The following is a 24234-nucleotide window of genomic DNA, read 5'->3' on the forward strand; positions in this document are numbered from 1 at the left end:
CACTAAAATATTTTATTGCATTTTAGGCAATAAAATGTTTTCTTATTTTAAAAAGAAATTTAAATGTTGCTGTTTTACTTATCTTTAAAAAAAAAGGCTCTAGTGGTTAAACAAAAAATATGCAGAATGTGACAATTTAAAAAAAAAATCTTAATCATCAGAATAATAACTAAAATTGTTAGGTTGTAACCAACATAATATTTTTCATTAACTATAATTTATAATCATCAAAATCAACAGAAATAACACTCCTTAAATGTATAGATATGTGTAATGAGTCTGAGTTTCAGTATTTTAATTGTAGACATTGTAGTATACTGAGATGTAAAAATCTTTAAAACAAAATATCTTTCCACAGCGATAACACCAGCAATCCCTCTACGAGACCAAAACACAATTATTGGAGGTATCAGTTTTTACTCTCAACTTATTTTTCTTGTCACTTTTAGGGCACAGTTGGATTCTAAAGTCATTCTTTATTTTATTTTTCATTTTAGCGGTTGTATTTGCCATGTTGGTGACGTTGGGTGTCATTGGTTTCATACTGTACCGGTACATGTGCAGCAACAAAGGCGACTACAGGACGACGGGGGAGCCGGCTCCAGGAGATCATTTCTATGACGAGCCCAACACACTTAATGCGAGTGACAAGAAGGAATACTTCATATGAACCTGGGAGAAGAGGGTAGCTAACAGAAAAATAAAAATGCATGTTTAATAAAAAAAATAAGAAATGGGATGGATTTGCTACTGGCAGAAAGAGGGGAGGGTGGAGCCTGGGATGGGGATGTTTTTAAGAAATTGTCCCAGGAGTGAAACCAAAGACAGGATCAGGACTGTAGCCATGAATGTTGATGAATGTGAAGCAGCTGAAAGACAACGGGTGTCTATCGACAACCGCAGCTTGGTATGAAACAGGTGGTAGGATTTAAAACACGTCTACAGCCACCCATAGGATCACATAACATTCAGCAACCATAACAAGATTACTCTGACACTATTACTATTATTATTATTATTATTATTATTGTTACTACAATTATGTTTCTCAGACTCTTGCTTCCCTGAGACTGTGTATTTTTATCAATCTTTTAGGCATGCTGTGTTGGCTGTTACATTTAGTTTCTTTTCTCTTTAATAAAAAAAAAAATGACAATACAGAAACTGCTTTTGTTGCATCTGATTTAATTTTCTATATAGAGTTTCTTGAAACTTTATTTTTAATGTGTGGAAGATGGTAAAGATAGTATTTTCAATCTATAATGAGGGTTCTTTATTCTGTAAAATTGCTCCATTAGACTTCTATGAACAGTGACATGTTTGCTTTCTACAAAAAAGAGGTGTTGGAAAAATTGCATGGAAAGTGATTATCTAAAAATGTATTTAAAAAGCTTTATTTGCACTAGTTTAAATTAAAAAATATATATTTATGGGAGCAAGAAATTTAGGTGTAACTTTTTCTATGGAAAAAGTTACACATTTACCATTTTATATTTTATGAAATTATATGCAATTTTCCAAGGTATTGATTCTCTCCATGCTTTTAAATATAGAACCACATTTCATTTCCCAAAAAGCTTCACTGCTGGCCACAAGTAGGAAGTGAGCACAAAGATGACAGGTCAATGAATTTGTAAAAGTCAACCCTAAAGAAGTTAAGTAAAATAAAGGTTTTTCTGTAGCTCATGTACTAGAGTAACTGCTGAATATGATTTGTACGTTAAAAATAGATTGACTTTGATCATGCAAGTGCAATGCTGAAGGTCAAATGCTAATAAAGCTAAAGCCGCACAATATTTGAAGATCTTGCAAGGGCGATATTAGTAAATATTGTAATATCAGTCGCGATATTTCTCCTTTATTTTTGACGTTAAGTTTCGTGGGAAGTATCCTGTATGAAACATCTGCTATCGCGAGACTCCGTCCAACTGGCCACATTAGCATGTAAAATGCTAGCTCGCATTTTACGGAACGGTCTGGGCTCACTTTCCGTTAGAATTTTTACCGGGCCAATCAGCGAACAGCAGAAGTTGTGAACGATGACGTCGCTGTTTTCGAATTGTAGGTTGCCTTAGCAACGGCAATGGAGAAAGAGAACGGAGCCGGTAAGTGTGTGTTGGCCACAAATATTGAATTAACATTAACAGCCATTTTGTTCGGCTTGGCACTTCTGTCTTCGCAGGTTTACAATTTTAGTAAGCTTTTTAGCATCAAAAGTGGCGCATTAGATTAACTACAGACACACTTTAGCAATTGGGTACAATTTTAAATGTCAGTGTCTATGCTATTTGCGTTTGCAAGTAGCTTGACTTGAAGTGAGGCTGAGTGAGAAATACTGCCACCTGCAGATGAGAGTTGGTAGTCACTTAAATCCATTGTTTTTGTGGAAAATTCGTAATACGTTATCCATTACAATGCAGGGATCTGTAGATTTTGCGTGAGTGTTAGCAAACATGGTATAGCTAAAAACTGGAGGGGCTGATTAATGTAATTTGGAGTCTGGAGTCTAGAGGGCCACATGAAAAGCTACTGAGGGTCAAATTTGGCGTCTGGGCCTTGAGTTTGACACTTGGGTTCTAGAGATTTATGCTGGGAAGCTAGTTCGTTAAACCAATAAATCAAATAAATGCGCTGTTTATGTAATTTTCAGCATAAAGTATGTGTTAAAATAACTGCTTTGCTTTACAAAGATTATTATTATTATTATTATTATTTGGAAATAGGAAGCATGTTTATTAAACTAATGCCTGTGGCAAAAACCAAAATAAAATAAATAAATAAATCTCAGATGTCAACATAGGAAACTTTTTACTATTCTACCAAGGGACTACACAAATGCATACAAGAACAAACTTACCACATTTCAAATTTCCAAAATAACCTTTATTCTAAACTTACATTTTAAATTTTAAGTTTAGTATAAAAAAGTTAAGTGCACCTAAGTTCTTTTTTTTTTTTCCAAAGTATTTCATCCTTGACATGTCTCAGCAAACCGTAGTGACACTCATCTCCTTTAGTAATCTTAAAAGATAGAATGTGTACCAAAGTACGTCACATCACTTTAGTACATACATCTATTTTACAAAATGTTGTAAAGAGAATCCCTGAACTATAAATGTCCATAATCCTTCAACAAAGAATGTCCCGTTTGCTGGCTGTGGTTGGCATAGCATCTACTAGTCAGTTGTGAGTTTACAGTACTTCATAATGCTGGAATGAAGCCACTTAAGCTGCTTTACAATCGGAGCAGAGATGGAAAAAAAAAGAAGAAAACTTCCGTTTGAGTTACAGCTGTTAAAGTTTTGATAGCTGTGGCCTTTTTGTTTAAAAAACAAACAAAAAATAAAAAACAGGTTAAGCTGCCTGAAGTGACAGCAGGAGTTGGTTTTTTTTTAAAAACTTGTCATGTCGGAAAAAGGAAACAGATTTCCAGAAAGTTGGTTTGGGATTTAGTTAATATTTATATCACTAAACAGCCAACGTTTTGACTTTTGTTTCTGTTAGCCACAGCTATTAAAATTTTATGCTGCGTGTCGGATACCCAGTGACACTCATTCACACCACAATGATAAATGCTTACAAATATTAGGTTGTGGTATCCATACAGACAACATGTCTAGCTTCAAATACTTTATTTAGTTTTTGATTGACTCCAAAGATGCATGAAAGCATTTATTTATTTTTTAAAAATGACTTAAATAAACATGCTGACAGTCATGTAGCCTCGTTGCAAGATCTTTGCATACACTTTGAGGCTTTTGTAACAACATGGCACATCTTTACATTAAGTTTTTAAATGGAATAAAAATGGACTCAAAACTGTTGAAAAATGTCACAGCTTCTTTTTTCCTTTTCATTTAAAAAGTCATGAAAACAGAATGTAAAAAGAGATTAGGCCCTTTTTCTGCAACTCTTCAGTTTTGCTTAGCAGTGCATGTCAGATAAAAGGTACATTAGCAAAAGGTGCAAAGTATGCAGCAACTCAAAGATGCAGGTGACTCACACATAGTGACAGAAATAAATCCACAATAGATTGCAGTCATGGGAAACTGAAGGCTTGAGGAGCCGACAGTGTCACAACTTCTTGTTCAAGGATATGTTTGCTTTTTCAACCGGTGACGATTAAAATTTGACGTCACAACTTATTCTAAATGCATTGCCGGCTAGATCTTTGGCACAACCAGCTCATTGGTTATACTGTCGAATGTTTTCATTAGCCTAACTACTCGTGTAAATCAGTCAAAATATTGAACCAAGAAAACTGAAGTATTAAATGCATTTTTGTGAAATGGTTACAATCTTCTAAGAAGAATGATTTTTTTTCACACAACTTTAAAGATGTGTAAACAAAAGAATCCTAAAAAAAAAAGCGTAGCTCTGTAGATCTGAATAATAAATGCGCAATGATAAACTCTGGGTATCCGACTGTGGAATAGAAACAAGATACATAAAAAGCTAAAAATGTTACACCAACCACCCCTTTCTGTTCATCTTACTATTTGGATTTACTTTAAATTTCTTTCCTTTAAGTTTACTGAAGTTAATTTGCTTTGATACAGGGTTATCCCCAGTGCTCTTTGGCACTCGACTATGTTCATCTACAAGTTGCCCAACAAGGTACAGTAAACCACTTGAGATATTGCATTAACTCTTTTCTTAAACACGTATTTGTTTTGCTTTAAATTAAATTTATTTATTTTACAACTGATTGAAATGGAACAATCTCTCAGAAAGTTCATTGTGCAACAAATTTATTGTGGTGTTTTTTTTTTGATACTGTGCAAAAGACAAGACAGGTCTAACTAAATGCATCCAGGATGCTGGTTCTTTTTTTTTTTATATATATAGCAGAGACGGTAACATCCCCTGATCATCATACTGGTATTTACACAAAACTATTACACTCCTATTAATTAAACTACACTAGAGATTTTTCAAAAACGACAAGTGGAGATTTCTTTTAGATTGCGCTTTGCGACTTTGTAACTTTGCTTCTTTGCATTTTACTTTCACCATAAAGCAGCTAAACTATATAATGTAGGTCTGTTATTTCAACATTTTATCTAAGTAGTTGTACAGGAATACATGAATATCTCAGTGTTATTTGTGACCATTTGATCAAAGGAGAATAGCTCTCCTGAGCTGACACAGATGCCTGAAATAAAGTCCAATCTGGAGCAACTGAAGACTTTCGATTATGGAGACTTAAAATTTAAAAACTGAAGCTTTTTTTCCTCTCAGGCAGTGAGAATTATCATTTGATCTGTAGGTCAGAAGTGGAGTACTGTACCTTTAACAAGGGCTCTAAAATATTACATTCCGTTAGGTGATATCAGTATTGTGGCATGGCCAAGCAGCCCGAAGAGGAAGGCGTATGGAATAAAGAAGGAACTGGGGAATCATCTGGGATGGGGTTTTATGCATGAACCAGGAGGGGAGTAGCTGCTGTTACCAGATAGTATACCCTCCATTGGATCCACCCAGGAAGAAGTTATTCTTGCGCTGTGTCATGACAACATTGGCGCCCTGCATGGCGGCCAGCTGAGCCGCATTAGGGGGGTGTCCAGGCGGCGGGGGCTGAAGGGAAACCAGGGAAAACAGACTCAGTTGACGGTTTTTGCTTAAAGCAACACATTTTGACGTAAACACTCACGGGGATGGAGACGCTGCTGCCGGCTGTGAAGCGAGCGCCGGCGTCGAAGCCGCTGTCCACCATCATGGTTGATCCAGGGGGGTAAACGGCTCCCATGTGGTAGTAAGCCATGGGGACATTCTGGCCCACCGGACCCACCTGCATGTGTGGCTGCATGGGCATGTACACCTGATGGCCAGGGTAGGGAGAGGACATCTGCGGCACCTGACCAGGCACCTGAGGTGGAAGCACATATCTGGGCTGGTATATCTGCACACAGAGAGACAGAAAGCAAAATTAAACCTTCAGAAATTATAATCATAGTGTCCAGCTTCCAGATTGCCAAATTACCTCAGAATATGCAGGTGGTGTGTCTGTGTAGGGAGGTGCCTGAGGAGACATTTGCATAGCAGGAGGGTATACAGGTGCAGTACTCTGCTGAGGGTACACAGACTGCTGTGGATATGAACCTGCAAAACAACACATTCGGTTTTAAACTAAATACTAAAACCCCAGGGACTGACGGGGAATCCCCAGGTTCAGGAAGGGACTAAAGGATGATGATAAAGCCAAAAAAATGTGTGTGAAACCAGGACAAAATGAATGGAAACTAGGGCTGCAACTAACGATTATTCTAACAATTAACCGGATAAAGAAATTTGCACATTCTGCAGATTTTTCATTTTATCACAGGAGGACTCTTTTTTTTTTCTAGAGAAACATAAAAATTTTATTTTAATGACACATCGGCCTAAAATGCAACACAGTATTCTTTTAGTGAACTCTTAACCATTTGTAGCAAAGGATGCATCTGCAAATAAAAAACACATCTAACAAAAACATGTAAAAAGTTCAGTCTTCTCTGCTTGAGAATTATCAATACAGCGTATGGCTGATCTGTTGATTATTGTTTGGATTAACTGATTAATAACTGGAGAGTAAATATTTTTTTACTTTTTACAGAACAAAAATTGAGTAAAGCCCAAACTATGCCACTTGATGACGAGGATTATCAGCAAATGTCCTTTTATTAGTCCGTACACAATTACTTGATTACTAAATTAGTTGACATTTATCTCAATAATTGATTAATCATTTCAGCTCTAATGGAAACATAATTAGAGCTAAAATAACAGTGCTCTGCTCCGGGTAAATATTTCTGGTCAAAAACTGGTCACAGTGTGAAAACTAAAGACCATCACTCCAAATAAAGTAACCTTGTTTTAAAACTAAGCAGCCAACCACATGCTGGCAACCCGAACGTACAATCAGACCGATTAACTTACTGTTACCTCGTTACACTTATGTTATTCTGCAAAGAGCAGAATAATAAGAATAGATAATATTCCGCTAATAACCACTTAAAAATGAGTGAATCATGTTGCAAAATATAACTAAGAATCAATGTTATTTTACTTCAGCAGGAGTGAATTATTTTTGCAAGTAATTCATGACATATCGGTGTTAACATCAGAATCAGGCGATATTAGTTATTATTTAAAATATCGGTAATCTGAAAAATAAAACTGGGCTGATATTAACAACCAATGTTTATTTCCATCTTCTTCCCTCTTGTATTTGTTCGGTCAAATTTGTATCCCTAATATTTTTTTCCGTCTACCAAATTAAATATTTAAGATCAAATAAAATTTTGTGTAAACGCTGATTTTCGATTTGTATAAAAGATTAATATACAAAGAGAATCTCTGCATAGATGGTTCTCTTGAATTTGTTCTCCTTGTATCAATGTGGATTACTTATTGTATTTTATTTTATATTGAACCATCTTTCAACGTATGCGTTTTGAAATTAATCCTGTGTAAGGAGAATTTCTATCACCTATGGGACAAACAAGGCTCATATATCGATCAAATATTAAAACATGAATCAAAAGCAGTAAGAAAATTAAGGCATTTGGGTTTTTATTTTGCTGTTTTATGCAGGTAAATTGAAATTAAAAACTAAATTTTACAAGGTGAGTGTGGACAGTTTGGTTATTTGCAATCAAACAACTATACTTTAATAGGAACGATGAATAACAAATGATAATATATATAAGCTAATTTCACAAAAAAAACTTGAGTATTAGAAGAATCTGAAAAATATTAAATTGAAAAAAGAGAATAATAAGATGTAACCTAAGTTGCCATATACATCATGTTTTACAATTATATAGCTAACAACTCAGAATTATCAAAAAAAAATAAAAATATCTCCAGGCAAACTGAATTCACTTTATTCTAATACCATCACAGAGAAACGTGACGTAGTTTTAAAAAAACACAGCATAAGATAAAACAGTTTATTAAAATGTAGCTCTTTTCCTTTGTTGCTGATTTTTAATGAATAGGACCAGTCGGTTACAACATAGTGGTTAAATTATTGTGAAAGCAAAACTAGCATCAGCCCTTTGTTTGGGGAGGCAAGCGTGTTTAGCCTCTTTCATAGTCTAAAATGATCAGCTAAACAGGAAAACAATATGAATGGATGCAGCTAACAGCCCAAACTAAAACACTCCTTCGGGCTGACTGCAGCAGAATAGGACTTCCATGTTAACAACACAACAGCGAACCAAAACAGTCCAGTTATGGCAGCTTTGCCGTTTTAAAGGGTTGTAGCTCGCTAAAAAAGCAACAAAAAACAAAATGCGACCTGATCTGAATCAGTACACGAAATTAACGAGAAAGTATAAAAATGTATTCATTACAGTATTTCAGACGCATTTAGGTTCAGTAAGTGAGCTTCCCAGAAGGCGACAGTTTATTGTTATGTACGTAGCTAAACGTGAAGTCCGCTTTAGATAACGACAGCCCGTTCGGCTCTAGTTCTAACAGCAGCGTCGACTGACGGGCAGCTAGCTGACAAACTGAACCCGCTGCGGAGAAATACCTTTGTTATTCATTGTTGTGGATTGATTCGGAGGCTGAGGAACATCAGCTTGTACGGAGCTCTGCGTATCTTGTCTCGGCCTTGTTACAGGTTTCGGATTGACACTTCCTTGTTTCTTCTTGTTGTTGTGGAAGTGGTTACGTCACCCGTTCTTTATCTGCGGCTGCACGCACGCACGGCTCGTTCGCACGCCCGCGCCCCCTCTGGTGGAAAAGGGGAAATTGCTCAAACGCTAAGTGAAAAACAAAAATGCAAAAAAAGCGAACTTCAAAACTAAAAATTACGGAGAAAAATAAGTACATAAAAAACATAACAATTTGAAATTCAAATAGAATATATTTTTAAAATTATTTATTACATAGAAATGATGAAATTACAGATTTTAAAAACAGGCTGACCTCTGTCTGACTGCAAAGAATAAAATTATTATACATAAATAAAATATCCTGACCTGGAAAGGGAAGAACACCTTTAAATAAGATATACAAATAAGAAAGTTTTAAATAAATTGGTAAATTTATTTAAACTGCAATAGCAAAGTTATTCCCAAACTGGATATTTTACAAATCAGTTTTTTTTCTAAACTTATAAAGCCAGGCGAATAACAAATATGAATGTTAAATGTTCCCATTTTAATAATGTTCATACTGATATTAAAGTTATGAATCTAGACCTTTACAATTAAGTGATACAGGCAAAATTTAGCTTAATTTGGCTCATCATGTTCAACGAAAATAACAAAAACAACATTTTTTAAATTAAGGTTAAAAGAAGAAAATGTATATGTTTTGCAGTGGTTTCAAATTATTTCAAAATAACACAGATTATCTGAGGATTAAAAACATTTGCTATTATTATTATTATTATTATTTATTTTTTATTTTTATTTTTTACAATAATGCTTGATTCCTTTTTTTTAGCAACCAATGTCACCGTGTTTATTGCTTTTGTTAATTACTGATCAACATTGGGTTATTTTCCAATTATTACATATTATAAAAATGACTGAAAAAAATAAAAGAATTGTGCTGTTGTACTGTTTTACTATGTTCACTTCAAAATTTAGTAAACAAAAAATATATAAACCTTGGGTTTTAATTTGCTGTAAGCCATAATTATCCAAATTCAAATATGTAAACGATTTGAAACTGGTCACTCTAAAATCTACTAATGTGCAACTGTATATCCGAATTCCCTCTAATGTTTATTTCAGCGTGTGACAAACACTGCTCGACTTTCTCAATGCGGTGCACGTCCCCTTTAAGAGAACCATGGCACCGCTCAAGTCGAGGCAGACATTTTTCAATGCAAGATTTTTTTTCTTGCATAAATTATGTTCATGACGTAGTGCAAAAGGACAATTTTGGGGCAATTTTGTCCGACTTTACAGCTCTGGGGGGATTCCGGGAGACACCTGGAGGATTCCTGATGGTGTGAACTGTTGCAGAAAGGGCACCGTCATTAAATATTAAGGCAGAGGAGATCCTAACATTGCAGCCCTCCTTATCAATGCAAATAGCTCTCTTTTGTGTGCAGTCACAGCGCCTGTCTGGGAGCTGAGATGAATTTCTAATGATGTGTGACTGAAACAAACTGTGACAAGGAGCATTTTAAGAGCGGCGGATTACGGGAAATAAGCTGCATTTCCGCGGTAAGTTGCATATAAAAATCGCACTGTGTCCAAGCTCGCTGCTGGCGCGGAGCAGCGAAATGGCGAGAGGAAATGAGTTTTGGTTAATATGCAATGCTCGTAATTAGCATAATTTATATATTTATGATAAAGAGAGGGAAATGCATAAAATTCGGGCTCTCGTCTCGGTTTGACAGGATTTCCGTCGGCTGTGAATTGTGCTGGTCCTCCAAAAAGTGGCTTTTATTGACCAGGATGGGGGTGGGGTGCCCATCAACAACCGCTGAAGTTTTGACAGATCCTCATCTCTCGGGGGGCTCTGCTGCAACAAACGCACCATCTTGAGCCTGTTTTGGAGTCTGTTCAGAATTTGCAACCACTTCGTGGATATCTTAACCATGTTTGATCATGTTTATTTGCAGCTTTTATGCAACACAATATGGCCTGTTTATACTTACAGGCCCCTTTCAATAGTCTGCGTCTGCTGTGACTAAAATGGTCAGGAATAACAGGGAATATTAGCATGTTGGTTTATTTTAAAGGCAGCATTTGAGTTAAAGTACAAATGCAATAAAACAAAGAATCTCTATTTTTTTTTAGGTGTGATATTTGGATAATCAGTATATGTTTATCTAGGATGCCTGCAAGACATTGTCTAAGTTGGTGCAGCAAGCCATGAACTCCCAGGATTTTCCTGCCCAAGATGCCCCACTCACTGTCAATGAGCAGGTAAAAGATCACCTGTTATTCATAACATTATAATAGTATTCTCCTTTTACTTTTTCCACATTTTGTCACAGCACAGAATCAAACTTTAGTGTGTTTTATTTGAATATTATTTGATTTACTTACTCAAGGTAACTCATCGTTGTGAAACTGGAGATAAACTAAGCGTAGTTTTCCAAGTTGTTACAATTAAACGTCTGAAAAGTCACATACATTTGACTCAAACCTCTTTAGAACCACTTTTAGTTCTTTTGAATTATATCTCTACTGCTATTTCAGATCTAGAAATTAAAGGGTTTTTTTCATTCTTTTTAGCAAAATTGCTCAAGCTTATTTTAACTAGGTGAAGAGCATTTACAAACATCAAATTTAAAGTTTTGCCACAGGTCAATTGGACTTTGATTAGACCATGCACTTATAGTGTCATTTACACTTGGGCTCCACAATTTTGTCATCACATTATCAACGTTTGCAGTATTGTAATCAAAAAAACCTTCTTGTTCGTATTATTCAGTTGGATATGATTATATATTTGGCCGGTTGGATGAATAAAAGCCCTTGAGGCACATGATTCATTGTGGAGTTATAGTCTGTTGAAGCTGTTGCGCAGTATTAGTTAGATTCACTCCAAAATATTGCTTTGCATTGCTAATGTCTTTAAATTTAGCTTCGTCTGACCACCTTCGACATATTTTCTGTGTAAACCAATTACAGCAATTAATTGAACATAATTTTAGTTGGTTATATCAGAGTGCGGAGCAAAATACAAACACATATATCACTTCAAAATTTTTGTTGTGGTCAAAAATGATCATATTTCTTCCTCTTCCTGATTATGTTCTATGTTGTGTTGGTTTCAACTAGCATCCCAGTAAAATATGTCAAAGTTTGTGGTTGCAATGTGAAAAATTTTCAAAAGTTCTAGGAGAACAAATACTTAACCATGGAATTGTGTAATTACAATAAGTCTGATCTTCACCACATTTTCTCCTTTTATCGCTCAAGCGATAACTTTCCCCATCATAATAAAAACATAACTGTCTGCCACACGGCTCTCCATTGAGATCAAAACTCACTTCTGTATTAATGCTTGATCATTTCTGCTACTCTTTGCTTCAAAGACTGTCAGTGTTTAAACTGCCATGCTTATTAATAATTTGTTGTGGATTTTCTCACCTGTAACGCTTTGTGTAGACATAGCTGGCAAGCCAAAGCAATCCTGCTCACAGAGGCATAAAGCTGAGCCTCTGCGCTGCTTGGGCTGCTTGTTGGCTGATGCCCTCTCCGTCATTTCGGTGCACTCATACGCCTTTTTTTTAAGTTAGTTTTGGTTTTTGTTTGGTTTTTTTGGGGGTCATCTTGTCCTAACATGTGCTCGGCTTCTCTGTCCTCCTTAGCCATTCACTGTCTGACAGCAGAAGTTTTTTTCAGCCATTTAAATCCTGCACTTTGAAATTCCCCCTGCCAGGGACAACCAGGTATGCATTACCATCTCTCTCTCTCTTTCTCCTTGCGTTTGTCTCCTCTGCATCCTACCTTCCAGCCGCCTTGCTGCCTCTGCTTGGTCTTTCATTATTTCACTTTGTGAATCATCAACTATTGGTCAGCGCTGGGTTTAGAACATGCTGGTAGACGGGGAAATGATTGACATTAGCACATAAAAGTATTCATATCTCTAGAACTGTGCCAGACAATAGAAAGGGCTTACTGGCCACCAAAGATTTTTTTAATGCTTTGTATAAAACTCAAAAGCCGGTATCAGGTGAGTTGTGTGTGTATATATATACACGGTGTCTATATATATTGTATAAACAATATTTGAAAATTAAGAAGTTACAGTAGATTTCTTTGGGAAATTTCTGGAGAAATTGGCTGGTTAGAGTACAAATTAAACCCATCATGCATCTTTTCCTACCTGCAGATATATAGAACTATGTATTAATGTGACAGTTAATTGTGTTGCAGTAGTAAAACAATTTTTATATTGTGGTTAAGGCACCATAGTGGCCCTAACCCAGGTGCCCACATCCTTAATTTGTATTTTATTAAAGCTCCAATCATAAAAAAAGGCTTCAATCTGTTTCCAATTTTTTGGGTCATCAATTATTTTCTATTATGTTGAGAAAATGTTGTCATGTTTTACTTGTGGTCAGGGGCCGAACAAAATAATTTCAAGGGTCAGAACTGGAATATACTATATATAGCACAATCCCAAGAGGCTGCAAAAGACTCTTTCTTTTATCAGGACAAACCTAAATATACGACCAGAACTGCATTGGAGCGGTTCTGATTAAAGCAATCACATGTACTAGAATGGCCTAATCAAAGTTCAAATCTAAATCTAATTGAGAGTCTTTGGCAAGAGTGGAAAATTAATGTTCGCCATCCGTTCTGACTGTGCTAGTCTAAAAAGGTTTAAATATTTTTACAAGAACCCAAGGAGGATTTTCTTGTTTTTTAATAATTTAGCTTACTTTTAAATTGAATTTCTAAATTCTCATCCTGTTGGATAGTTATTTGCTAGATCTCTAATCACCTCATAATTTGCCCCTGCAGGTTATTGTCATGTCTGGTCAGGAGACAATTCGTGTACTAGAAGTCGAGGTTGACGCATCTCTGCCGTCTTCGGTACCCGATGGGAAGAATGAGGGCAAAACTGCTGAGGAGGAAATGGCTCAGTGTGCAGAGAAAGCTGAAGCTGCCAGCATCCAGAACAGCCTCACAGCGCCCCACAGCACTGGGGAAACAGGTAAATCGCACAGCTAAATCTAGCATGATTTACAGCTGGAAACTGGCGATGAGGTCTGCAATCTGGGTGTGGTGATGGATTCACACCTGAACATTCAGAGCCACATAAAGACAGTTATAAAGTCAGCCTTCCATCGTCTGAATAAAGTACTGATGTGTCAGCAAGAGTTTGGGAAACACATCCATGTATTTATCTTTAGTCACTGGAACGGTGTCTTTACAGGAAAAAAATGATTGTAAAAAGAATCAACCATATCCAGAACGCTGCTGCTGGCGTTCTGACTAAAACCAGGAAGATAGAGCACATCACCCCAGCTCTAAAGTTCATATACTGAGAGAATAGACTTTAAAATACTGTTGTTAGTTTAAAAATTACTGAATGGTTTATCACCAAAACCGTTCAGTGATAAACGGTGATAAATCGTTTACCACTGTTAAATGGTTTATCACCGTTTAACAGTGATAAACCTCACCAGAGGTTGCTGAAAAACAACCTCGCCATGCTGTTGTTTAGCTGTTGTTGTGTAGCTACCTCTCCATGCTACTTCTCTGCTATGGAGAGGAAGCATTCAGCTTCTAAGCACCACAAATCTGGAACAAACTTCCGGAAAACTGCAAAACATCCAAAACACGGAGTTACTTTCAATCAAGACTAAAAACCCACTTTTATAGAGTTGCCTTTGAACCATAGTAAATAGAACATTGACCAACATTTTAAGGTGTATACATAATTTTAATGATGGTTCTCCTCTGTTTTTAGTTTTTATAACTGTTAATTCTATGATGTGTTTGTGATGTTTTATTTTTTTGTATCTTTTCTCAGCGTAAAGCATTTTGAACTGCCGCGTTGCTGAAATGTGCAACACAAATAAACTTGATTGATGGTAAAGACAAATCAAACATCTGTGTCCTGCAGTGGTCAGTGAGCAGCAGGGGGCGTCTGGTGATGCGTCGGCTGCTGCTGTCCAAACAGTGAATCCTGCAGCTCAGCTCAGCGTTTCCATAGCTCAACCCCAGGCCACCATGCCCATTACAGTACAAGGTTGTCCACAGGTACGAACTGTGACATCAACTCTAGAGAAAACCTTTAGGAGAAATTAGAGGCAAGACTGCAAGCCAGGTATTGTCATCCAACATCAGTGTCTGACCTCATTCAAAATTCTTTTATTACCTTGTTTAAAGAGGAGAATAAAAATGGCCGAATTTCAGTTTTTGGGAAGTTCACTTGAGGATATTTAAATTAAAACTTTGTTCAGATATAATTGCAGACCTCATTTTAGAAAACCAAAAACAGGTTTTCTATAGTTTATTTATTTATATTGATAACTTTTCAAGGTCTTTGCAGACAAATGTAGAGTGACTTAGGCAAATGTATGACAAGACAGAGGAAGAAGTAAAATCATTAGTTGTTAAAATAAAATAGAATGGAAATATTCTGTTTTGTTCCAAAATGGAAAAAATATCTGTTCAATAGCAGCAAAGTGACAGACAATAACAGCAAAACAGACTCACATAAAGACAGAATATTATGTGTATATATATGTACGTATATTAAAACAGAATAAAGAATAAAAATACTGCGCAGTAAGGGCAAATTTTCAACATAAACACAGTGTAGTAATAAAAAATTGTTCACCACAGTCCTAACGAATGTGCATCTGAGTTGTTTAATTAAAAATGTACAAAATATGCATGTATGTGTGCATTAAAAAGCAACAGACACTTTATAATATGTGAAAAGAAAACTGTTGAAACAGCAAAGATGTGCAGATACCAGCAGAAATATTATTTGAAAAGAATAAAAATGTGCAAATAACTTTGAAAATACTAGCAGAGATGTAAGCATTTTTTGAGTTTATTGAGAGTAATCAATATATTTCTGAATAAATTAAAATGAGCTCAATAATTTTCATTTTAATTATTGAATACCTTTTGATACTTACAGACACAAAATAATATTTTTTATTTACAGATCCATTCTGTGTGGTTTTTTATTTCCATTTAATTTGTTGTTTTTGGTTGTGGTGTTTCATTTTGGATATTTAAAACATCTTCCAGGTCCAGTGTAAAATATTATTTACAAAATTACAGTCTATACCGTTATCATTATATTACTTGAAAATAATTTCAAAACAACAATGGAATTGTTTATTGCAGTAATTACTATGACAAATTACTGTCCAGCAAAATGTTTTAATTGTGACAGGCCTAGTTGAGCTCAGTGATGGTGTTGAGTGTGAGATCATATTCTACATAAACAAAAGCAATTTGTCATCCAAATAGATTTAGATGACAAATTGCACCAACTTAAGTTATTTTCCTGTACAGGTATATAAGGATTTTGCCACTTTGTGCTCTACAACACCAGGTTCTGACCCAGGAAAGCCTGGCCACTTTGATGACTGGTATGATGGCTCAGACGGGTTCACTGGGTCAACCTCTGCTTATCCCCCTCAACATGGCCGGTTCCATCGCCGGCCAGGGCGGCTTAGCGGTTTTCACTCTGCCAACCACCAACGTAGCCACTCTCCCTGGCCTTGCAGCCACAAACCCAGCTGGGAATCTGCTCAAGCTGCCCTTTGCTGGCCTACAGGGTAAAATACAGTTTACCCGCTGCTTGTTTCCCCCTCTGTCATCCAGAAATGTATCTATATTAGATTCTTTCTTAGTTATTTTACTTCCCACACTACCAAAAATGCTAAATCTTATCAAGTATATTTTTTCTACTTTTTAGTAGGCTTGAAATATGACAAGATTAACTTACAAGTAACTTCTAAGCAAGATGTAGGAGATTGGTTTAGGTCAATAATTCTTTAATACTGAAAACAAGTGAAATCAAGTGACAATCTGCCAGTGGAACTAGAACTGGGTTGCTAGGTGACGGGGCTGGGATTGGCTGTGGTTGCTAGGTAACGGCACAGTGTCCAACTGTCATTTATGACATTAGTAAAATAATCTGCCAGTGGAACTGATACTTTTTCACCAATATTAAGAAATTATTTACTTAAAACAAGTCCTATATCGTGTAAATAATTCCTTTGTATTGGTGAAAAACCAGATTTTCTAGCAGTATAAGTTATTCACTTATTCAAATTAAAACAAAATAAAAACTTCATTGATCCCAAAGGAAAATTAAATGTTGTTGTAGCTCATTTTAAATCAAATTCTTCAGATAGTTATTATAGATAGTGATGGCTGTTGGCAGGAAGGATCTCTTGTAGCAGTCTGTATTGCAGTGAATTTCAAGAAGTCTCTGACTGAACACACTCTCTTTTGCCAAAGCAGTCTAATGAAGAGGATGGTTGCGGTTGTCCATAATTTTCTTGATTTTTATGAAGAATACTTCTTTGGATCATATTCTTCCCATGTAAGTGAAATAACCTGCCAGTGGAACAAGTTGTTTTTAACCAATATTAAGGAATTATTGTCCTAAATCAAGTTTCTATATCTTGCTGATAACTTACTTGTAATTATGTTTTATTTTGCTACAAGTGCACCAAGATATTTGTACTAAAAAGCACCAAAAACACTTGGAACATTTTTGTGTTTTGAGGTGCATAAAGCTATGTAAACTCTTAAATATTAATAATCTCATCACCTAATTGCTCCATTTTGTCATTTTCTCTTTTTAGCTGCAACAGTTCTGAACTCAGTCCAGCCCCAGCTGCAGGCGAATACACAGGCAATGTTCCAGCCTCAAGCAGCGCCTGTACAGCCGGTGCAGACGTCTGTGCAGCAGGTGCCTCCTCAGCAAACTCAAGTCACCAATGCACAGGTCACTAATGCCCAGGCGACGGCTGCCCAGGTGACCTCTGTGGCCAACACCATCTCCCAGCCCAACATTTCCGTGGCAGCGCTTCAGACAGCAGGACTGTCCATCAACCCGGCCATTGTAGGGCTCATGCAGCTAATCATTTTTCACATTTTGCCTGTTTGCTTCTCATCTTTAACCGTGTTTTTATACATATATGTTCTTAGATAAGTGCTGCTTCTTTGGGTGCACAGCCTCATTTCCTCAGTTCTCTCACCTCAACTCCCATCATCAACAGCGCCATGCCCAGTATGGCTGGCATCACCAGCCAGATCATCACAAACGCCCAGGGTCAGGTAGGTTGCAGTCACAAACAAGCTGTGATATGATGTGAGATTAAGTGATACAGGTGTTTAATTCTTAAACCTAATCGGTCATGACCACCAAATAAGCCTGGATTGAACTTCACCCAACCTGTCAATGTGTGCTGTGGTATCACACTGCAAAAACACAAAATCTTACCAAATATTTTTGGTCTACTTTCGACTGCAAATATTTTATCACACTTGAAATAAGACAAAGCTAACTTATAAGTAACTTTTCAGCAAAATATAGGAGCTTGTTTTAAATAATAAATACCTTAATATTGATTAAAAAAAAAAGACTAGTTCCACTGGAAGATTATTTCACTGATAACACATTTTCTTATGTTGTAAGTGAAATAATCTGGCAGTGGTACCAGTACTTTTTGATCACTATTAATGCAATATTTACTTAAAACTAGCTACATCTCGTCAAAATGTATAGAAGTACATTTGTCTTATCTTTAGTGTGATAAGATATTTGCACTAGAAGCTATACTAAAACTACTTTGAAAGATTTTGTGTTTTCACATTGCAGACCTTGAAATCACTGCAAAAACACATACCTTTACAAAGTACTTTTTGTCTAGTTTTTAATGCAAATCATTTAGGTCACTTGAAATAAGACAAAACTAACTTAAAAGTAACTTTTCAGCCAGAAATTAGAGCTTGTTTAAAGTAAATAATACCTTAATCTTGATTAAAAAGTACCGTACTCGTTCTAATCCAGCTGCATATTGTCCGAAACAAACAAAAGCATCGTCCTCCAACTACTTCCTGTCATCTTCTTTGTCATTTTCGTCAGTAGTAGCATCTGGTTGTTGATCATGTTACTGGTGTGATGTAAAAAAAAGTGTTTCCATTGCAGTTTTGCAAAATACATCTATTTCAATATGGCCGATAAACCACCTCATTCTAGCGCAAAAGCTTTTTATCAGAAAACAAAAATTTTTTTCAAAATTGCTTTTTCCATCAAGTAAATTTATTTTCAGAATTTCAATTTGTCCAGTTTTATAGTTAATGAAAATGCAGCTACTGGGGAAAAAGTTGTTTTTATTATTCAGTGTATGTAAACTTCTAATTTCAACTGCTTATATTGCTGTTTGAAATAATTTCTTTTGCTTTACACAATGTGCAGGTGATAGGAACCCTCCCTCTGCTGTTGAACCCAGGGTCTCTGGCTGGAGGGACTGCAGCTCCCTCTCTGCCCCTACAGGGTCTGCAGGTCCAGACCATCGCCCCACAGCTGCTCCTCAACACCCACGGCCAAATTATTGCAACTTTGGGAAACGGACATGCTGCCGTTGCAACTTCTGCTGCAGTTCTGCCCAAAACTACAGCTCCTCCTACAGTTAATAAGCCAAACGCTCAGGTAGAAGAACAAATCCTGTTTGAACTGAAAGAAAAGCCCTGAAATAAACCGAATTAGTGACAATGAAATCAAAGGGGCAGTATTATGTAAAATAGATTTTTTTGAGCTGTTCATCATATTATCATATTATTAGCTCACCAAAACATATCTGGAGTGTTGCCTTGATTCAAGGATTGAGAAATCCTTTAATCTCCATGGCAACCATTAATCTATGCAAAACAGCTGGGTGGACATAGCCCCGCCTTCGAGGCGCAGCTCCTCCTTAAAGCTGCAGTTTCCAAGTTTTCAAGCTCACAGAGCACTCAGCTCCTTCAGACTAGCCAGCAGGAATTAGCAAACACCTGGTGGAACTGTGCATCTACTGAGTTCATCATACAAACTGCTGCTTAGTAAAAATGTTATGATGACTTCCTGAAGGCGGGGCTTCAGAAAGAGCAGAAATTTTTAAAGACACAGAGGCCCAATTTCAAGGCTTTAAAAGAAATATGTATCAAATTTCGTTTATTGGATACATATAATGTTTTAATAACAAGTGAAGGTAGCGTACAGCAGTTGCTCAACTGTGCTATAAAACAGCCTGGAAAAACATAATACTGCCACTTTAAGAGAGCAGAGAGATGTAGAAGTTTCTGTTCATCCTCAAATCAGCAGCATCTATAAATGGTGACCATTACTGTTTATTTTCATTGACAAGTGTCACTCAGTCACCTGTTGTCATTGCACCGCAGCCGTCTGCACTGAAGACCCCGACCGCGCTCACCTCAGCAGCGCCCATCGCCTGTGGAGACATGGCCAAAGTGGGGCAGCTTGTCAGCAGTACGTACACCTGCTTCTCTACCCTCAACAGAGGAATGTTTAAACAGCAGCCAGATATTTTTAACCAGGCTCCTCACAATTTCAGAGCCTCAGCAGGCAGCCAGCAGCGAGGAAGGGATTAATTTGGAGGAAATCCGAGAGTTTGCCAAGAACTTCAAGATCCGTCGGCTGTATGGTTCAGACACAAGTACAGTCACTGCATTATTTTTTACAGTCTGTCATTTCAGCCACAAATATCACCTGTATTTCATTTTTTTTATGCAACAGATTCCTTTGAAGCTTTCCTCTGTGTTTCCCCTTGTAAAAGTGCCAGTGATTCATCACATGCTGACGCTGTGTGCAGTGCGTCAGACAGCTCTTCTTCACAGCCAAAATGTTGACTCACAGAGGGAAGGGAACGTTTTTGATGATCGTATTCTGCTGAGGAACAAATGGAACGGTTCACTGAAAGACAGGATGTGCTTTAACGGCTATATTACTGGAAACGGATCCTATTTGAATTATCCGTTTACAGTTAAATTAATCAGAGTATGGTTATCCAAAAGTATTCACTTTTATTTTTTTACATTTTGTGTCATTTCAGCCACAAATATCAGTGTATTTCATTTAGATTTTATGCAACAGATTTTTGAAAGTGTTCTGTGTGTTGGCATTCATTCGCCTTTATTGATCCTAAATGAATTTAAAAGCTTAAAATGGGGCAGTGCCTGCTGATTTGTTACTTTCGCAAGGCTTTTGAAACGGTTAATGTTTTGGACTCCAAAAAGCAACTTATTGCATATGCCTTATTCTTAAAGCTCTGGACTGTTTTTTAGAAGCAGGAGTGACCCAAATGGACATACAAAAATGTGTAAAATTTGAACTTTGAGTAAGTTTCTTTTAAAACTCATTTTGTAAAGGTCCATTTTAGGTTTTGCTGTCATTTCTATTGTTGATTGGAAAAGTTTCCCTTCCTTTCCGCCTCAGGTTTGAAAAGCTTGACATCACCCCCAAGAGCGCACAGAAGCTAAAACCGGTTTTAGAGAAGTGGCTGGCTGAGGCCGAGCACTGGAACCAGAAAGGCCAGCAGAACCTAATGGAGTTCGTTGGCGGCGAACCGTCCAAAAAGCGCAAACGGCGCACCAGTTTCACGCCGCAGGCGATCGAGGTCCTTAACTCCTACTTTGAGAAGAACGCTCTGCCCACAGGCCAAGAGATTACAGAGATCGCAAGAGAACTGAATTATGACAGAGAGGTGGTCCGGGTCTGGTTCTGCAACAGACGACAGACACTGAAGAACACGAGCAAGATCAACGTCTTCCAGGTTTAGGAACAACCTCATTCTCATCCTCTTTTGGGTGGGTAGAAAGTTTAGTTTGTTTTTGTTTTGTTTTTCTAAATAAAAATCAAGAAAATTGTAAAGTTGTGTAAGAAAAACGAGTTAAAGCTGTGTTCTCAGGTTGTGTATGTGAACACAGTTTGGTGCATATTCAGTTACACTGCATGGTCCTTTTGTTTTACAGTTTTACACTGCAAAAACACAAAACCTCACCAAGTAATTTTAGTCTAGTTTCTGATGCAAATATACCAGTGCATTTAATAGGAAAAAACTAACTTACAAATAACTTGCAGCTAGAAATATGAGGTTTTACTTGTTACATTGGCAGATTATTTCACTTATATCACAATGTTTTTTCATGTTATGCCTGAAATAATCTAATAGAACAAAGGAAAGGAGTTATTGACTTAAAATTAGCTAATATTTCTTGCAGAAATCTTATAGAAACTTGCACTTGAAACTGGACCAAAAATACTTTTGTGTCATGATTTTGTGTTTTTGCAGAGTGACATGCCATATTTAAGAAATTTGATCTACCTTTTTTAATAAGTGGTTTTATAAGCTAACCCTTCTCATATATTTTAAGTGTTTGTACGGTATCGGTTTTGCTCTTTTGTATGTTATTCTGTTGTTGGCATATTTGAAAAATATGCAGAATAATAGGACAGTTTTAGCTGGTCATTTACCTGGAGGTTCGTCAGACTCTGAAAAGGCAATAACCTTATTTTCAGTTTTAAGTGTTTACAGAACAGCAGTTACTTTAGTTCTGCCCAGCGCTTTGGGACAATCACCTCTTTGATAGATAATCAGAAACATGAGATTGTTATTTCTCATTTGGTCAAACCGCGTGAACTTTGTCACAATCTCAGCTTTGATCACATCGAACGCTGCAGACACACCAGGTTTGCTGTAATCTAAAAGTTTGGGTGTCTCTGTTTCATGTGTCATGGCTGAATGTGTGACTTTGGCGACTCTGACGCATGAATACACCAATCTGTCTGTTGGACTTTATTTTTAAATGCTTGTTTTGTTCAGAGGGTATTTTGCCTCATTACCTAATATCTTTAAGTAGAAAATTACAGTTAGGTATATATTTATTGGCACCTCTGGTAAAGATGCATGAAAAAGCCCTAAAATAAATTAATCTTTCAATGCAGTAGGTTAAATTTACACTGGAAATGTATTCAGAGGAGAAAAACAACCCACAAATATTAGTTCCTCTGATGTAATAACTCAGTTTATATGCAGAGGTCACCAGATTTCTGATTAAATTCATCTTTTATTTTACACAGTTCCTTTGAAAAAGCTTTTATCCATATTTATTCTTTGGCTCACTTCAAGTATTTGTGGCAAAAGGTTAATTCTGTGCATCTTTTTACCAAAACATTTTTTATGTTTGTAAGGATAAATGAAGCTCTTCTCTGCTAGATTTCTCATACAAATGGTTGCCATGGAAACTTGGTGACTTGTATTTGTAGGTCTTTAAATGTGAGCGTCAGAGTTTTATTTTAGTAAAGTAAATTTGGATTCTTATCCAGCCTAAAATAAATTCCTCCTTGTGTTATTCTTTATTCATAACAGAAGTCATTGATTACTAGATAATAGAAATAAATTAATTAATAATAATAATAAAAAATGCTCTAATTATGTTTATTCCAATTGTTAGTTTGATTTTTGAATGTACTCAAATTAAAAGTTATATCTACAATGGGTTTATTTTAAAACTATTTGCTACCAGGAGTGCCAACAAACTAATCCTGACTGGCCTGTATGGAGCCTAATATAATTTAATGTAGATGTTACTGTCATGTTTTTTGATGTTCCTCGTAAAATTTGAAATCAAACTCCTTAAACTAATAATAATAAAAAACATTATCAGCTTAGCTGCGTGGAGAAATGCGGATTGTTTGGTTAGAATATTCAGTTTGAACAAATTTATGGACGTTTCACATGGGAACTTATTTTGGCATTTCTTTTTATCCTTGCCGTTATTTAAGGATTTGTTTGCACTTTAGTGAAAGCAGGGAAAGTAATTGAGCCGCTTGCAATCACGATTTCAGTCTAGTACCAGATTTATGTGTTTTTTAAAAAATAAAAGAGGTTTTTGTTTACTGCTATCGATTAGTAAGAAGCTTTTGCAAAATGTAGCAGTAGCCTACTGGCAAAATGGCTAAACTTTTATTTACTATATATGCAGATGAAAAAATGTAAATTACAACAAAATTTTTACTAATATGCATAAATACAAAATGTTTGAGTTTGTGAAATCATATCTTGATTTTATGCTCTATCTGATGGTTGCCTTATGGAGAACTTTGGGCTTTTAATGCAGTATACCTAAACATAAAAACATGAGTCTTGCTTTAAAATGTCTACCTTTCTGCTCAGCAATTTTAAATAAATATATAATTATGTTTATTGTATTAAGTTGTGTAATAAAGAAAAGTAAAAGCATTATTTGAGAATAAATATAAGGTACTACTCATTTCACTTAGCAAGCTGTTGAAGTTTCAGATTTCCACAAAATAAACATTTGATGATTTTTGTCTTTTTTTGTCAAAAGAATAAACCATCTTTAACAAATACTTGAATGTATTTGCATTTGTATTTATATTGGTTGTCATTTAAATTATTATTATTTTTATATCACACCAACCTGCTGGCTCTCTCCAATTTTTTACTCCCACATGTCCTCTGTTGACATTTCAGGCATAACCTATGGAGAAGTTGGTTATCTGTCTGCACCTGTTCTCTCTATAAAAATTATTTATAGAGATCATATCCTGATTGCATAATTGACCTTAATTGATATGAATTGCAAGTGTTATCAAAATAGACAGGTGGCATTAATGAAATGGAAACATTTGTTTCCGTGACCTTGTAACTTTTCCTAGATGTGTCCTAATTGGAGATATCAGTGTTTTTAAAACATTATACAGCAAACAAGTTGAACTGCTACACTGCAATAGATAAGGGTTTGAAAGTAATAA

General features: G+C 36.1%; 2 protein-coding genes across 2 annotated transcripts; one reads left to right on the forward strand and one right to left on the reverse strand.

Moving 5' to 3' along the window:
• Positions 1–2793: 2793 nt before the first annotated feature.
• Positions 2794–23835, forward strand: pou6f1 (POU class 6 homeobox 1). Its single transcript, XM_044121896.1, is given in 13 exon segments — positions 2794–4617; positions 10788–10880; positions 12309–12335; positions 12338–12355; positions 13434–13626; positions 14542–14678; positions 15994–16219; positions 17258–17517; positions 17604–17732; positions 18877–19110; positions 19839–19926; positions 20012–20143; positions 20871–23835. Coding segments are annotated over 13 exon segments (1929 nt in total). The 5' UTR covers positions 2794–4590; the 3' UTR covers positions 21236–23835.
• On the reverse strand, positions 2862–8677 carry dazap2 (DAZ associated protein 2). The gene is made up of 4 exons (XM_044121867.1): positions 8522–8677; positions 5984–6102; positions 5654–5902; positions 2862–5577 (listed from the first exon to the last, which is right to left on the reverse strand). Exons 1-4 carry the CDS (start codon positions 8532–8534, stop codon positions 5449–5451), a joined length of 510 nt encoding a protein of 169 aa, XP_043977802.1. The 5' UTR covers positions 8535–8677; the 3' UTR covers positions 2862–5448.
• Positions 23836–24234: the final 399 nt, after the last annotated feature.

The sequence above is a fragment of the Gambusia affinis genome, linkage group LG01 (assembly GCF_019740435.1).
Source record: "Gambusia affinis linkage group LG01, SWU_Gaff_1.0, whole genome shotgun sequence".
NCBI lineage: Eukaryota > Metazoa > Chordata > Actinopteri > Cyprinodontiformes > Poeciliidae > Gambusia > Gambusia affinis.